The 17,254-nt window shown below is 52.6% G+C and overlaps 1 protein-coding gene across 2 annotated transcripts in view; it reads right to left on the reverse strand.

Annotated features, from left to right (window-relative positions):
- Window positions 1-17,254, reverse strand: part of CLSPN (claspin) — a 110,758-nt gene that overhangs the window by 6,053 nt on the left and 87,451 nt on the right. For both annotated transcript variants that reach the window (XM_075336027.1, XM_075336026.1), the window contains exons 21-22: window positions 12,356-12,492; window positions 12,137-12,245 (exon numbers count right to left, since the gene is read on the reverse strand). In XM_075336027.1, the coding sequence (XP_075192142.1) occupies window positions 12,137-12,245; window positions 12,356-12,492 (246 nt within the window). The remainder of the gene's footprint in view (window positions 1-12,136; window positions 12,246-12,355; window positions 12,493-17,254) is intronic.

Here is a 17,254-nt window from a genome sequence, read left to right on the forward strand (position 1 = left end):
CGACGGCCCTCTATTCTGATCTTGCGCAGGACTCTGGGCAAGAGAGCTAGAGGGGGAAACACGTAGGACAGACAAAACTGGGACCAGTCTTGAACCAGAGCGTCCGCGGCGAATGCCTGGGGATCGTGGGAGCGAGCCACGTAAACAGGAACTTTGTTGTTGTGACGGGATGCCATTAGGTCCATGTCCGGAGTGCCCCATTTGCGGCAGATTGACTGAAACACTGCCGGGTGCAGGGACCACTCGCCACCGTCCACGGTTTGACGGCTGAGATAATCTGCCTCCCAGTTTTCCACGCCTGGGATGTGGACTGCGGATATGGTGGACTTGGAGTCCTCCGCCCATTGAAGGATGCGTTGTACCTCCAACATTGCCAGGCGGCTGCGTGTCCCGCCTTGGTGATTGATGTAGGCAACCGCTGTCGCGTTGTCTGACTGGACTCGAATGTGCCTGCCCGCAAACAGGTGGTGAAAAGCCAGGAGAGCTAGAAGCACGGCTCTGGTTTCCAGCACATTGATTGAAAGGGCTGACTCGGACGGAGTCCAAGTGCCCTGCGCTCTGTGGTGGAGACATACCGCTCCCCAGCCGGATAGACTGGCATCCGTGGTGAGAATCACCCAGGACGGGGCCAGGAAGGAGCGCCCCTGGGACAGGGAGAGGGGCCGAAGCCACCACTGAAGAGAGCTCCTGGTCTGTGGCGACAGAGCCACTAACCTGTGTAAGGAGGAAGGCCGCTTGTCCCAACAGCGGAGAATGTCCAGCTGCAGGGGGCGCAGATGGAACTGGGCAAAGGGAACAGCCTCCATGGACGCCACCATTTGACCCAGCACCTGCATCAGACGCCTGAGGGTATAACGGCGGGGCCTCAGCAGAGAGCGCACCGCTAGCTGGAGGGACAGCTGTTTGTTTAAAGGGCAACTTCACAAGTGCCGGCAAAGTCTCGAACTGCATCCCTAGGTACGTGAGCTTCTGGGTCGGAGTCAGAGTGGATTTGGGCAGATTGACCAACCACCCGAATTGGGCCAGAGTGGCGAGAGTGAGCGAGACACTCCGCTGACAGTCTGCGCTGGATGGAGCCTTGACTAGAAGGTCGTCCAGGTAAGGAATCACTGCCAACCCCTGGAGGTGCAGAACCGCAATCACTGCTGCCATGACCTTGGTGAATACCTATGGGGCCGTGGCTAACCCGAAGGGGAGAGCCACGAATTGGAAATGATCCTCTCCTATTGCAAAACGTAGCCAACGCTGGTGTGAAACTGCAATTGGCACATGCAGATAAGCATCTCTGATGTCGATGGATGCCAGGAAATCTGATCGCAGGGACTCCATGCGAAAGTGCCGCACCTGAACATGCTTGTTGAGAAACTTGAGATCCAGGATGGGCCGGGAGGTACCGTCCTTTTTGGGAACTAGGAAGAGATTTGAGTAAAAACCTCTGAACCGTTCCCGGGCGGGAACTGGTACAATTACTCCGTTGGCCTGCAAGGCTGCCATGGCCTGCGAGAAGGCGGCGGCCTTGGAGCAAGGGGGAGTTGAGAGAAAAAATCTGTTTGGCGGGCTGGAAGAGAATTCTATCCTGTAGCCGTGGGAGATGATATCTCTTACCCACTGATCGGAGACGTGTTGAAACCAAGCGTCGCCAAAGTGGGAGAGCCTGCCACCGACTAAGGACGTGGCAGGAGCGGGCAGAGAGTCACGAGGAGGCTGCCTTAGTGGCAGCACCTCCTGCGGTCTTCTGTGGACGCGCTTTTGGGCGCCAGTTGGATTTCTGGTCCTTGGCTGAGTTAGCGGACGAAGCCGAGGGCTTAGAGGACGACCAGTTGGAGGAACGAAAGGAACGAAACCTCGACTGAATCCTACCCTGGACAGGTTTCCTGGTTTTGGTTTGTGGCATGGAAGTACTCTTCCCGCCAGTAGCTTCCTTAATAATTTCATCCAGCTGTTCACCGAACAGCCGGGACCCAGAAAAAGGGAGCCCAGCAAGGTACTTCTTTGAAGAAGCATCTGCCTTCCACTCTCGAAGCCACAAGACCCTGCGGATAACGAGGGAATTAGCCGAAGCCACCGCAGTGCGGTGAGAAGCCTCCAGCATGGCAGACATGGCATAGGATCAAAAAGCTGAAGCTTGGGAAGTTAAGGCAACCATTTCGGGCATAATGTCCCTGGTGAGGGAATGCATCTCCTCTAAAGAAGCAGAGATGGCTTTGAGAGCCCACACTGCTGCAAAAGTCGGGGAAAACGCGGCCCCCGCAGCTTCGTACACAGATTTGGCCAGAAGGTCAATCTGCTGGTCAGTGGAATCCTTAAGGGAGGTTGCCATCAGCCACCGACACAACGGTCCGGGCTGAGAGCCTAGACACTGGAGGGTCCACCTTTGGGGACTGAGCCCACTCCTTGACCACCTCAGGTGGGAAGGGAAAACGGTCATCAGAACCACGCTTTGGGAAGCGTTTGTCAGGACAGGCCCTGGGTTTGGTCACAGCGGCCTGAAAACTGGAGTGGTTAAAGAACACACTCTTTACTCTCTTAGGTGAGGTAAACTGGTGCTTTTCTGCCAGAGAAGGTTGCTCCTCTGATACTGGCGGATTGAGATCCAGTACAGAATTAATGGAAGCAATCAAGTCACTAAGATCTGAGTCACCCTCGGACAGATTAATGGGGTACATGGAGTTAGCCTCCGAGCCCCCTGTAAAGGCATCTTCTTCATCCTGCGAGTCAGCTCTGGAATCAGAGCCACGGGAGGAGGAGGGAGAGGGAACCCTGCGTCTCTTCTTAGGAGGACGGGGTCTGGGCCCTGATGATGAATCCTCTGTGAGCTCCCCTAAGGGACCCATAGCAGTAGGGGCACCCTGTAAAGGGGGCTGATGCATATTCATCAAAGTCCTGGACAGAAGTCCCATGGACTAGGCAAAAGACTGGGAGATAGACCTAGAAAAGGATTCTACTTAAGCCGGGGGTTCAGCCACAGGAGCAGGAGCAGCCTGAGACCACTGGGGGTGAGACTCCAGGCTGTGGCGCCGCCAAGTTAGAGCAGAGATCACAATGAGGATAGTTGCTCGGTTCAGGCAGCAGGAGCTTACATGCAGCGCATACAGAATAAAGCTTTGGAGCCTTGCTCCTCGTGTGAGACATGCTGCTGGAGTGGTGGCTCTGCAAGAGAATGCACCCCAGAGAGTATATACAGAGGTCCACAACCAGAGACCGGTTGTGGCTTACCAGACCGCTGGAGCGGTGGTGTGTGCCCTCCAGATCCCGAAGCCCGGACCACCAAGCACAGCACTTCAGCAGGGATGCAGAGTGCAGACCAGCACCGAGTAAACTCTGTCAGAGAAGATGGCCGCCGGACGAAGAGAGGGGGCGGGACTTGGCTTGAGAGCGGGAACTGGAGGGCCATAGAGACCTACAGGGGAGGAGACACGCACAGCAGTGGGGAGTGTCCCTCCCCTGTGCAGAACGGCCACCGGGAGGAGCCGAGCCTGTCCCTCTGCATGAATGACATGCGAGGGCAGAGAACAGAAACTAGGCCTCCGGCAAAGCCGGGGCCTAAATTTGAGCGGCGAGGCCGACGCGCAGGCACCATCAGCGCGGTTCTCGGGCGACAGCTAGAGAACCCGCCGGAAATGCCTATAAATACAGTAAGCACACTCTCCCCAACAATAAAGTACAGGGACCCCCAAAATATAAACGTCTCAGGTACTTAGCTGCTGAGACGCAGGGCCAGGTCCCTGGGGATGAGTGCTCCGGTCCAGCAGGGTCCTGAAGGGCTGCGGATGGAGACCGGTCTCCTGCCAGGCAGGGAAACCGTGCTGGCTCCCACTTCAAGCCAGAGCCCAGGAGGGATGGGTGAAGGAGCACGGCATGTAAGGCTCCAGTCTTTGAAATCAACCTTACAACACCGCCGACACAGTGGGGTGAGAAGGGACATGCCGGGGGTCCAGACGTGGACCCGCACTTCTTCAATCTCAATCCAAAAGGAAAAAATCATATGAGAATGCATGTGTGGATGTATGACCTCCTGAACACAAAGCAATAAACTGGCTGGGTCTGCTCACCAGGGGGTGTATAAGCTCAGAGGGAGGAGCTACACTTTTAGGTGTAGTACTTTGTGTGTCTTCCGGAGGCAGAAGCTAAACACCTATGGTCTGGGTCTCCCAAGGGAACGATAAAGAAAATAGCAAAATGTTCTTATACTTAACTGGCTTAAAGTTAAAATCATTAAGTATGGGACACATTTATTCTGTGGACTAGTACCATTATAAAATGACCCAGTACGTATTTTCTTGCGCGCACACACACACACACACACACACACACACACACACACACACACACCTTTAGCATGCCAAGTGTTGTAGCTTTTGGTCTCTTGCTTTTACCACATGTGGGCTTGTTTTTTTGTAAGACGTCATTTTCTTAATACAACCATTTAGTGGTACATAAAGATTACTGGTTTAATTTCATTTTTGTTGAGGAAGATGTGGGAAAGAAAAAAAAACCTAATTGTTATTGTGTGAAGTTATTTCTTAAGGGTGCTTTCATATTGAGTTGTTTCCCCACGTTCAATGGTCGCGTCGAGGTTCATGCCAAACCCCCCGCAAAATGAGATTCGGACGCAGGGACTGACAGAGCCATTGATAATGATGCAAGTGGAGTCACCTGCGGTTCGGTTTTTGAATCAAACACAGACTCATAAAAACCCCAACAAAGCAGAGTTCGATGCTTTATGTGCGAACTTCACTCGCGTGAGCAACACTGTGCTCAGGTACGCTCGGTGCTCAGCCCTGTATGAGCCTCAAGCAGTGTTTGAATGGCATATACTGGGGGTAACAACAGCGTGATGAGATGTAGTGTGCAAGCAAAAAATAAAATTGAAAAAGCCCGCCCACCTTCCCCGGAAGTGATCTGCTTATGGTTGGCTGTATGTGGGAGGAGACTAACTGCAAATCAGTGATTTCGAACCGTGCTCGGGCCAAATTCAAGCCAGTGCAGGTTCGGTTCGATTGCTGCCAGCGAACCAAAACCTCCAAAGGTTCGGTCATCTCTAGTCATGAAGGCAGACACCCAGATGCAGTCTACAATGTCAAGGTGTCCACCTCCAATAGGCGTATATACCCAAAAACGGTGCATGACTGAGCACAAAGCGACTATGACTACATCATTATAGTCAATGGCCTCATCGGCGCATAAGTCCAAATCCCATTTTGCAGGGGATATGGACGTAAGCCCTGATGGGACCACTGAACATGAGGAACGACACAATGTGAAAACACCCTTAGAATGTTCACCATGAGGACCAAATAAGTTAAAAGGGGTAATCCAATCTCCAAGATCCTATCCCAATATGTAATAGGTGTAATAAGAATATTAGCAAACATCTCTTACCTCATGTGAAGGGCACTGAATCTTATGTATCTATGGTTACAGCCACTCATGCAGTGACAGTTAGTTGCTCATCGTCGTAAACATGGATACCTAAACTACAATGCTCTGCATATGAGGTAAGAGACATGGGTATATCAGGAGAACTATACTGCATTTCTAATTAGAGGCATTTGCTAATATTATTACACCTAATGAATCTTTGGATAGGATCTTGCAGATGGAAATAACCCTTTAACTTTAATATTCAGATATAATTGAGGCAAGACCATTTGTGATTTTTACATTTTTTAGTGCTGATCAGTGTAATTTGCAATGGCAGGGTCTTATAAGCATACAGCCATGTCAGTGCTGGGGCCTTTTGTTACATTGACCAGAGCATGCTGTAACTCCAGCTGTTAGTGGCAAACAAGCTGTCAATCAGCGCTGGGCCCCCAAAACTGCATACATGTACTGTACGTCATTATATTAAGAAAAGAAGGAGAAAAAGAAGGGAATTTTGTTACTTACCGTAAATTCCTTTTCTTCTAGCTCTTATTGGGAGACCCAGACGATTGGGGTATAGCTACTGCCCTCCGGAGGCCACACAAAGCACTACACTAAAAAGTGCAAGGCCCCTCCCCTTCTGGCTATACCCCCCCGTGGTATCACGGGTTCTCCAGTTTTAGTGCCAAAGCAAGAAGGAGGAAGCCAATAACTGGTTTAAACAAATTAACTCCGAATAACGTCGGAGAACTGAAAAACCGTTCAACATGAACAACATGTGTACCCGCAAACAACAAAAAAATCCCGAAGGACAACAGGGCGGGTGCTGGGTCTCCCAATAAGAGCTAGAAGAAAAGGAATTTACGGTAAGTAACAAAATTCCCTTCTTCAGCGCTCTATTGGGAGACCCAGACGATTGGGACGTCCAAAAGCTGTCCCTGGGTGGGTAAAGAGATACCTCATGTTAGAGCTGCAAAACAGCCCTCCCCTACGGGGATGTCACTGCCGCCTGCAGGACTCTTCTACCTAAGCTGGCATCCGCCGAAGCATAGGTATGCACCTGATAATGTTTGGTGAAAGTGTGCAGACTCGACCAGGTAGCTGCCTGGCACACCTGTTGAGCCGAAGCCTGGTGTCGCAAAGCCCAGGACGCACCCACAGCTCTGGTTGAGTGGGCTTTCAGCCCTGAAGGAACCGGAAGCCCAGCAGAACGGTAGGCTTCCAGAATTGGTTCTTTGATCCATCGAGCCAGGGTGGCTTTAGAAGCCTGCGACCCCTTGCGCTGGCCAGCGACAAGGACAAAAAGTGCATCTGAACGGCGGATAGGCGCCATGCGAGAAATATAGATTCTGAGTGCTCTCACCAGATCTAGCAAACGTAAGTCTTTCTCATACCGGTGAACCGGCTGAGGACAAAAGGAAGGCAAGGATATATCCTGATTAAGATGAAACGAGGATACGACCTTAGGGAGAAACTCCGGAATGGGGCGCAGCACTACCTTGTCCTGGTGGAACACCAGGAAGGGAGCCTTGGATGACAGAGCTACCAGCTCAGACACTCGCCTAAGCGATGTGATCGCAACAAGAAACGCCACTTTCTGTGACAGGCGAGAAAAGGAAACGTCCTTTAGAGGCTCGAAGGGCGGCTTTTGCAGAGCAACTAGTACTCTGTTCAGATCCCATGGATCTAACGGCCGCTTGTACGGGGGCACAATATGACAGACCCCCTGTAGGAACGTGCGCACCTTAGGAAGACGTGCTAGACGCTTCTGAAAAAACACAGATAGTGCCGAGACTTGCCCTTTAAGGGAGCTGAGCGACAAGCCCTTTTCCAACCCCGATTGCAGGAAGGAAAGAAAAGTGGGCAATGCAAATGGCCAAGGGGATACTCTCTGTGCAGAGCACCAGGATAAGAAAATCTTCCACGTTCTGTGGTAGATCTTAGCAGACGTTGACTTCCTAGCTTGTCTCATTGTGGCTACGACTCCTTGAGATAATCCTGCGGACGCTAGGATCCAGGACTCAATGGCCACACAGTCAGGTTCAGGGCCGCAGAATTCTGATGGAAAAACGGCCCTTGGGACAGTAAGTCTGGTCGGTCTGGCAGTGACCACGGTCGACCGACCGTGAGATGCCACAGATCCGGATACCACGATCTCCTCGGCCAGTCTGGGGCGACGAGTATGACGCGGCTGCAATCGGATCTGATCTTGCGTAACACTCTGGGCAAGAGTGCCAGAGGTGGGAAGACGTATGGGAGCCGGAACTGCGACCAATCTTGAACTAATGCGTCTGCCGCCAGAGCTCTTTGATCGCGCGACCTCGCCATGAATGCCGGGACCTTGTTGTTGTGCCGGGACGCCATTAGGTCGACGTCCGGCACTCCCCATCGGCGACAGATTTCCTGAAACACGTCCGGGTGAAGGGACCACTCCCCTGCGTCCATGCCCTGGCGACTGAGGAAGTCTGCTTCCCAATTTTCTACGCCTGGGATGTGAACCGCGGATATGGTGGATGCTGTGTCCTCCACTCACATTAGAATGCGCCGGACTTCTTGGAATGCTTGCCGACTGCGCGTCCCTCCTTGGTGGTTGATGTATGCCACCGCTGTGGAGTTGTCCGACTGGATTCGGATCTGCTTTCCTTCCAGCCACTGTTGGAAGGCCAGTAGGGCAAGATACACTGCCCTGATTTCCAGAACATTGATCTGAAGGGTGGACTCCTGCGGAGTCCACGTCCCCTGGGCCCTGTGGTGGAGAAACACTGCTCCCCACCCTGACAGACTCGCATCTGTCGTGACCACTGCCCAGGATGGAGGCAGGAAGGATCTTCCCTGAGACAATGAGGTGGGAAGGAGCCACCATTGTAGAGAGTCCTTGGCCGTCTGGGAAAGAGAGACTTTCCTGTCCAGGGACGTTGACTTCCCGTCCCATTGGCGGAGAATGTCCCATTGAAGTGGGCGCAGATGAAACTGCGCAAAGGGAACTGCTTCCATGGCTGCCACCATCTTCCCGAGGAAGTGCATGAGGCGCCGTAAGGGGTGCGACTGGCCTTGAAGGAGGGATTGCACCCCTGTCTGTAGGGACCGCTGCTTGTTCAGCGGAAGCTTCACTCTCGCTGCTCGAGTATGAAACTCCATGCCAAGATACGTTAGCGACTGTGACGGCGACAGATTCGACTTTGGAAAGTTGATGATCCATCCGAACGTCTGTAGAGTCTCCAGCGTAGCATGTAGACTGAGTTGGCATGCCTCTTGAGAGGGTGCCTTGACAAGTAGATCGTCTAGGTAAGGGATCACCGAGTGTCCCTGAGAGTGCAAGACTGCTACCACCGCCGCCATGACCTTGGTGAAGACCCGGGGGGCTGTCGCCAGACCGAATGGCAGAGCTACGAACTGAAGATGGTCGTTTCCTATCACAAAACGTAGAAAACGTTGATGTTCTGTAGCAATTGGCACGTGGAGATAAGCATCCTTGATGTCTATTGAGGCAAGGAAGTCTCCTTGAGACATTGAGGCAACGACAGAGCGGAGGGTTTCCATCCGGAACCGTCTGGCGTGCACATGTTTGTTGAGCAGCTTTAGATCCAGAACAGGACGGAACGAGCCGTCCTTTTTTGGAACCACAAAGAGATTGGAGTAAAACCCTCGCCCTTGTTCCTGAGGCGGTACAGGAACCACTACTCCTTCCGCTCTTAGGGAGTCCACCGCCTGCAGCAGGGCATCTGCTCGGTCTGGATGTGGGGAGGTTCTGAAGAACCGAGCTGGAGGACGAGAACTGAACTCGATTCTGTACCCGCGAGACAAAATGTTTGTCACCCACCGGTCTTTGACCTGTGACATCCAAATGTCGGAAAAGCGGGAGAGCCTGCCCCCGACCGGAGATGCGGAGGGGGGGGGGCTGGAAGTCATGAGGTAGCCGCTTTGGAAGCGGTTCCTCCATTTGCTTTCTTGGGGCGTGCGTGAGCCCGCCAGGAATCTGAGACTCTTTGCGTCCTCTGAGTCCCTTTGGACGAGGAGAATTGTGTCTTGCCCGAACCTCGAAAGGACTGAAACCTCTGCTGCCATTTTTTCTGCTGAGGTTTGCTTGATCTGGGCTGGGGTAAGGAAGAGTCTTTACCCTTTGACTGTTTAATGATGTCAGCCAATGGCTCGCCAAACAGTCTATCTCTAGATAAAGGCAAGCTGGTTAAACATTTTTTGGAACCAGCATCTGCTTTCCAGTCCTTTAACCACAAGGCTCTGCGCAAAACTACCGAATTGGCGGACGCCATTGAGGTGCGGCTGGTAGATTCTAGGACCGCATTGATAGCGTAAGACGCAAACGCAGACATCTGCGAGGTAAGGGACGCCACTTGCGGCACCGCTGGATGTATGATAGCATCCACTTTTGCTAAACCAGCTGAAATAGCTTGGAGTGCCCATACGGCTGCGAATGCTGGAGCAAACGACGCGCCGATAGCTTCATAGACAGATTTTAACCAAAGGTCCATCTGTCTGTCATTGGCATCCTTAAGTGAAGCGCCATCCTCCACTGCAACTATGGATCTAGCTGCAAGTTTGGAAATCGGGGGGTCTACTTTTGGACACTGGGTCCAGCGCTTGACCACATCAGGGGGGAAAGGAAAACGTGTATCCTTAGAACGTTTAGAGAAACGCCTTTCTGGATGAGCGTCGTGTTTCTGGATTGACTCTCTGAAGTCAGAGTGATCCAAGAAAGCACTCAATTTACGCTTGGGATAGAGGAAACGAAACTTCTCCTGCTCTGCAGCTGCCTCCTCTGCAGAAGGAGCTGGGGGAGAAATATCCAACAGTCTATTGATGGCCGAGATAAGCTCGTTTACCATGGCGTCCCCATCCGGGGTATCCAGATTGAGAGGGGTTCCAGGATAAGACTCCTGATCACTCTCTTCAGACGCATCACAGGGCGACTGATTGCGCTGAGACCCTGAGCAGTGTGATGACGTTGAGGGTCTTTCCCAGCGAGCTCGCTTAGGGTGGCTGGGGCTATCATCTGAGTCATAATACTCAGCCTGGGAAGCCGGGGACCCCCTTGCAGTCTGGATTAATTCCAACTGAGGGGGATTAGAGGACAGAGACCTCGCCGTGTCCATAGACTGAGCCCCAGTCATGGATTGCAAAGTTTCAAGGATTTTTGCCATAGTCACAGACATTCCATCAGCAAAAACTGCAAAGTCTGTCCCTGACACCGGGGCAGGACTTACAAGCGTCTCAGCCTGGGTCACTACCCCTCCGGACTCCGGCTGGCGAAGCAGCACCGGATCTGAGCATTGCACACAATGGGGGTCTTTGGAACCTGCTGGTAGAGCAGCCCCACATGCAGCACACGCAGTGTACACAGCCCTAGCCTTGGCAGCCTTGCGTTTTGTGGATGACATGTTGCTGCTTCCTCAGAGCGATCTGGGTATCCAGCCAGGAAGCGACCTCACAGGGCAAGAAATAAATAAATATATATATCTGGTGACACAGTACACCAATACACACTGAGGCACTAGAGGGGCCAGCTGAAATGCCGCTTACCGCCCGCTTAATAGCGGGTGTGTGGTCGCCAAAAGCCCCCTAGTCCAGGTCTCCCAGAGCCTTGCGTCCTTCCTCCAGCCAGACTGCATGTAATGGCTGCCGGCGTCCTGGGAGAGGAGGGGGGGGCGGGCCCTGGGCGTTCCTGGCTAAGAGCGGGAAGCCTGCTTCCCTCTGTGCCTAGTGAGAGGGCTGGAGCATGTAAATCAGGCTCCAGCCCTCGTCGCTGCTGCGAAACAGCGTCTCTCCCCTACCCTGATTGACAGGGTGGGGGCGGGAACGAAGCGGAGCTAGGCCGCAAAAGCCGGGGGCTGGATTTATAAACGCCGCCGCCGTAAAAGCGCGGTCGGCGTGTCCCCGGCGCACTACAAGTCACAGCAGCGCCGCCGGTCCAGTGGGGGTCGGCGCTGCGTTCCCACAACACAAAAGTCCCCCAGTAAACTGCAGGAACACCAACTCAATCGTTACGGTCCCCGGCGCACTACAACACCCAGCCAGCCCGGAGTGTGTCTGTGCCTGCCGGGGACACAGAGTACCTGTATGATGCAGGGCCATGTCCCTGATTGTACTCCTGCTCCATATCCATCAGGTTCAACTGGGTCTGTGGATGGAGCCCGGCGTCAGAGCTTAGAGGCCGGCAGGATCCCACTTCCACAGAGCCCTACAAGGGGATGTAGAAGGAAAACAGCATGTGGGGCTCCAGCCCCTGTACCAGCAATAGGTACCTCAACCTTACAACACCATCCACGGGTGAGAAGGGAGCATGCTGGGGGCCCTATATGGGCCCTCTTTTCTTCCATCCGAAATAGTCAGCAGCTACTGCTGACTAAAATCTGTGGAGCTATGCGTGGATGTCTGACCTCCTTCGCACAAAGCTTGAAAACTGGAGAACCCGTGATACCACGGGGGGGGTATAGCCAGAAGGGGAGGGGCCTTGCACTTTTTAGTGTAGTGCTTTGTGTGGCCTCCGGAGGGCAGTAGCTATACCCCAATCGTCTGGGTCTCCCAATAGAGCGCTGAAGAAAAATAAATAATCACATTTACACAAGGAAATTCTTTGTATTATTTGTCAGCGGAGACATACAAGATGGGGTTTTTGTTTTTTGTTTTTTTAAATCAAACTGCCTGAAAAAAAAAAAAAAAATATATGGTGTAGTAAGGTGGTAGAGCTCAAAGTTGCCTTAACCTTACTACCCAAATACCATTCAGAGAATTGTTATTGACATAAAATAATCACCTCTCCTCTGTAAAACTTTTTCTGTAACTTTTTTTGCCAGCTTCATGAACTGACTGTTTTCTCCAATCTCCTCCTCCTCCTCCTCTACTTCCTTGTTGCCACTTTCAGACTAAAATATAAAAAATAATCAAGTTCAGGTTTTGCATGAAGCATGGATCAATATGCAAGGAACAACCTATAACATTTAGTTTTAGTCATACAAAATATTCAGCCATCTACCTGTTGACGCAGCCACTGCTCTCGCTCAAATCGTTCTTTCCTCCTTTTGGCTTCCGCCTCATCCATTTCTTCATTCTCTGCTTCCTGATCTTCCAGTTCAGAATATCTGTGGAACATGTCCATCTGAGAGGCATCATCTAAAGATATACAAGAAAACAGATTATGTAATGCAAAACAGTTACCGTGAAATTCCACATTTTTTTCTGTATCGGTGTTTATTGTGGCATGTGAACGAGCTTGTGCATGCAGCATTTACAAGCATGGGATGCAGATTGGTGTTGAAAATTTGTGTAAAAGCTAACCCAATCGTGAAAGGAGCCTTCCAAACTTGAGGTAACTATATTTACACAACACAAAACTGTCACTTCTTAGGCCCTGTGCGCACTAGAAAATGGAATTTTCTTAAGAAAATCCCGCAGGCACTGAAAGATTACTGCACCCGCGGTAAAAGAAGGGAATTTTGTTTACTTACCGTAAATTCCTTTTCTTCTAGCTCCTATTGGGAGACCCAGACAATTGGGTGTATAGCTTCTGCCTCCGGAGGCCACAGAAAGTATTACACTTAAAAAAGTGTAACCCCTCCCCTCTGCCTATACACCCTCCCGTGGATCACGGGCTCCTCAGTTTTGGTGCAAAAGCAGGAAGGAGAAAACTTCTAAATTGGTCTAGGGTAAATTCAATCCGAAGGATGTTCGGAGAACTGAAACCATGAACCAAAAGAACAATTCAACATGAACAACATGTGTACACAAAAGAACAACAGCCCGAAGGGAAACAGGGGCGGGTGCTGGGTCTCCCAATAGGAGCTAGAAGAAAAGGAATTTATGGTAAGTAAACAAAATTCCCTTCTTCTTTGTCGCTCCATTGGGAGACCCAGACAATTGGGACGTCCAAAAGCAGTCCCTGGGTGGGTAAAAGAATACCTCGATAAAAAGAGCCGAAAAACGGCCCCCTCTTACAGGTGGGCGACCGCCGCCTGAAGGACTCGCCTACCTAGTCTGGCATCTGCCGAAGCATAGGCATGCCCCTGATAGTGTTTCGTGAAAGTGTGCAGACTCGACCAGGTAGCCGCCTGACACACCTGCTGAGCCGTAGCCTGGTGCCGCAATGCCCAGGATGCACCCACGGCTCTGGTAGAATGGGCCTTCAGCCCTGAAGGAATCGGAAGCCCAGAAGAACGGTAGGCTTCAAGAATCGGTTCCTTGATCCACCGAGCCAAGGTTGACTTGGAAGCCTGCGACCCCTTACGCTGGCCAGCGACAAGGACAAAGAGCGCATCCGAACAGCGCAGGGGCGCCGTGCGAGAAATGTAGAGCCGGAGTGCTCTCACGAGATCTAACAAGTGCAAATCCTTTTCACATTGGTGAACTGGATGAGGGCAAAAGGAAGGTAAGGAGATATCCTGATTGAGATGAAAAGGGGATACCACCTTAGGGAGAAATTCCGGGACCGGACGCAGAACCACCTTATCCTGGTGAAAAACCAGGAAGGGGGCTTTGCATGACAGCGCTGCTAGCTCAGACACTCTCCGAAGTGATGTGACTGCCACTAGGAAGGCCACCTTCTGCGAAAGGCGTGATAGAGAGACATCCCGCATCGGCTCGAAAGGTGGTTTCTGAAGAGCCGTTAGCACCCTGTTAAGATCCCAGGGTTCCAGCGGACGCTTGTAAGGTGGGACTATGTGGCAAACTCCCTGCAGGAACGTGCGGACCTGCGGAAGCCTGGCTAGACGCTTTTGAAAAAACACGGAAAGCGCCGATACTTGTCCCTTGAGAGAGCCGAGAGACAAACCCTTGTCCATTCCGGATTGAAGGAAAGAAAGAAAAGTGGGTAAGGCAAACGGCCAGGGGGTAAAACCCCGATCAGAGCACCAGGATAAGAAGATCCTCCAAGCCCTGTGATAGATCTTGGCGGACGTTGGTTTCCTGGCTTGTCTCATAGTGGCAATGACATCTTGAGATAACCCTGAGGACGCTAGGAGCCAGGACTCAATGGCCACACAGTCAGGTTGAGGGCCGCAGAATTCAGATGGAAAAATGGCCCTTGAGACAGCAAGTCTGGTCGGTCTGGGAGTGCCCACGGTTGACCCACCGTGAGGTGCCACAGATCCGGGTACCACGACCTCCTCGGCCAGTCTGGAGCGACGAGGATGGCGCGGCGGCAGTCGGACCTGATCTTGCGCAACACTCTGGGCAGCAGTGCCAGAGGAAATACATAAGGCAGTCGAAACTGCGACCAATCCTGAACTAATGCGTCCGCCGCCAGAGCTCTGTGATCTTGAGACCGTGCCATGAATGCCGGGACTTTGTTGTTGTGCCGAGACGCCATGAGGTCGACGTCCGGCGTTCCCCAGCGGCAACAGATCTCTTGAAACACGTCCGGGTGAAGAGACCATTCCCCTGCGTCCATGCCCTGGCGACTGAGAAAGTCTGCTTCCCAGTTTTCTACGCCCGGGATGTGAACTGCGGAGATGGTGGAGGCTGTGGCTTCCGCCCACAGCAGAATCCGCCGAACTTCTTGGAAGGCCTGACGACTGCGTGTGCCGCCCTGGTGGTTGATGTACGCGACCGCCGTGGCGTTGTCAGACTGTATGCGGATCTGTCTGCCCTCCAGCCACCGATGGAACGCCTTTAGGGCTAGATACACTGCCCTTATCTCCAGAACATTGATCTGAAGGGAGGACTCTGTCGGAGTCCAGGTTCCCTGAGCCCTGTGGTGGAGGAAGACCGCTCCCCACCCTGACAGACTCGCGTCCGTCGTGACCACAGCCCAGGATGGGGGCAGGAATGATTTTCCCTTCGACAAAGAGGTGGGAAGAAGCCACCACTGAAGAGAGGTTTTGGCTGCCAGTGAAAGAGAGACGTTCCTGTCTAGGGACGTCGACCTCCTGTCCCATTTGCGGAGAATGTCCCATTGAAGTGGACGCAGATGAAACTGCGCAAAGGGAACTGCCTCCATTGCTGCCACCATCTTCCCTAGGAAGTGCATGAGGCGCCTCAAGGGGTGTGACTGGGTCCGAAGGAGAGAGTGCACCCCTGTCTGCAGCGAACGCTGTTTGTCCAGCGGAAGCTTCACTATCGCTGAGAGAGTATGAAACTCCATCCCGAGGTAAGTCAGTGATTGGGTCGGTGTCAATTTTGACTTTGGGAAATTGATGATCCACCCGAACCTCTGGAGAGTCTCCAGAGCAATGGTCAGGCTGTGTTGACATGCCACCCGGGAGGGTGCCTTGACTAGGAGATCGTCTAAGTAAGGGATCACCGAGTGGCCCTGAGAGTGTAGGACCGCCACCACGGATGCCATGACCTTGGTGAAGACCCGTGGGGCTGTCGCCAGGCCGAAAGGCAGTGCCACAAACTGAAGGTGTTCGTCCACGATGGCGAAACGCAGGAAGCGTTGATGCTCTGGTGCAATCGGCACATGGAGATAAGCATCCCTGATGTCGATTGAAGCTAGGAAGTCTCCTTGGGACATCGAGGCGATGACAGAACGGAGAGATTCCATCCGGAACCGTCTGGTTCTCACGTGTCTGTTGAGCAATTTGAGGTCCAGAACGGGGCGGAATGATCCGTCCTTTTTTGGCACCACGAACAAGTTGGAGTAAAAACCGCGACCACGTTCTTGAATGGGAACGGAAATCACAACTCCTTCTGCCTTCAGAGTGTTCACCGCCTGAAAAAGTGCATCGGCTCACTCGGGGGGCGGAGATGTTCTGAAGAAACGAGTCGGAGGACGAGAGCTGAGCTCTATCCTGTAACCGTGCGACAGAATGTCTCTCACCCATCGGTCTTGGACATGTGGCCACCAGGCGTCGCAAAAGCGGGAGAGCCTGCCACCGACCGAGGATGCGGTTTGGGGAGGCCGAAAGTCATGAGGAGGCCGCCTTGGAGGCGGTTCCTCCGGCGGTCTTTGGAGGACGTGATTTAGACCGCCATGCAGAAGAGTTCCTCTGGCCCTTCTCTGACCTGTTGGACGTGGAGGATTGGGACCTGGCTGAGGGCCGAAAGGACCGAAACCTCGATTGAATTTTTCGTTGCTGAGGTCTGTTTGGTTTGGACTGGGGTAAGGACGAGTCCTTTCCCTTGGATTGTTTAATAATTTCATCCAATTGCTCGCCAAACAAACGGTCGCCAGAAAATGGCAAACCGGTTAAGAACTTCTTGGAAGCAGAGTCTGCCTTCCATTCGCGTAGCCACATGGCCCTGCGGACTGCCACCGAATTGGCGGAGGCTACCGCTGTACGGCTCGCTGAGTCCAGGACGGCGTTCATGGCGTAGGACGAAAAGGCCGATGCCTGAGAAGTCAAAGACACAACTTGCGGAGCAGAGGTACGTGTGACTGCATTAATCTCAGACAGACAAGCTGAGATAGCTTGGAGTGCCCACACGGCTGCAAAGGCCGGAGCAAAAGACGCGCCTATGGCTTCATAGATGGATTTCATCAGGAGTTCTATTTGCCTGTCAGTGGCATCCTTGAGCGATGAACCATCTGCCACTGATACTACGGATCTAGCCGCCAGTCTAGAGACTGGGGGATCCACCTTGGGACACTGAGCCCAACCCTTAACTACGTCAGGGGGGGGAAGGGGTAACGTGTGTCATTAAGGCGCTTAGTAAAGCGCTTGACCGGAAATGCTCTGTGCTTCTGGACAGCATCTCTGAAGTTAGAGTGATCGAAAAACGCACTCCGTGTACGTTTAGGAAACCTAAACTGGTGTTTCTCCTGCTGTGAAGCCGACTCCTCTACAGGTGGAGTTGGGGGAGAAAGATCTAGCACCTGGTTGATGGACGCTATAAGGTCATTTACTATGGCGTCCCCTTCAGGTGTATCAAGATTGAGAGCAACGTCAAGATCAGAGCCCTGAGCTGCGACCTCCGCCTCATCCTCCAGAGAGTCCTC

This window comes from Anomaloglossus baeobatrachus, chromosome 2 (genome assembly GCF_048569485.1).
Source record: "Anomaloglossus baeobatrachus isolate aAnoBae1 chromosome 2, aAnoBae1.hap1, whole genome shotgun sequence".
In the NCBI taxonomy this organism is placed as follows: Eukaryota; Metazoa; Chordata; class Amphibia; order Anura; family Aromobatidae; genus Anomaloglossus; species Anomaloglossus baeobatrachus.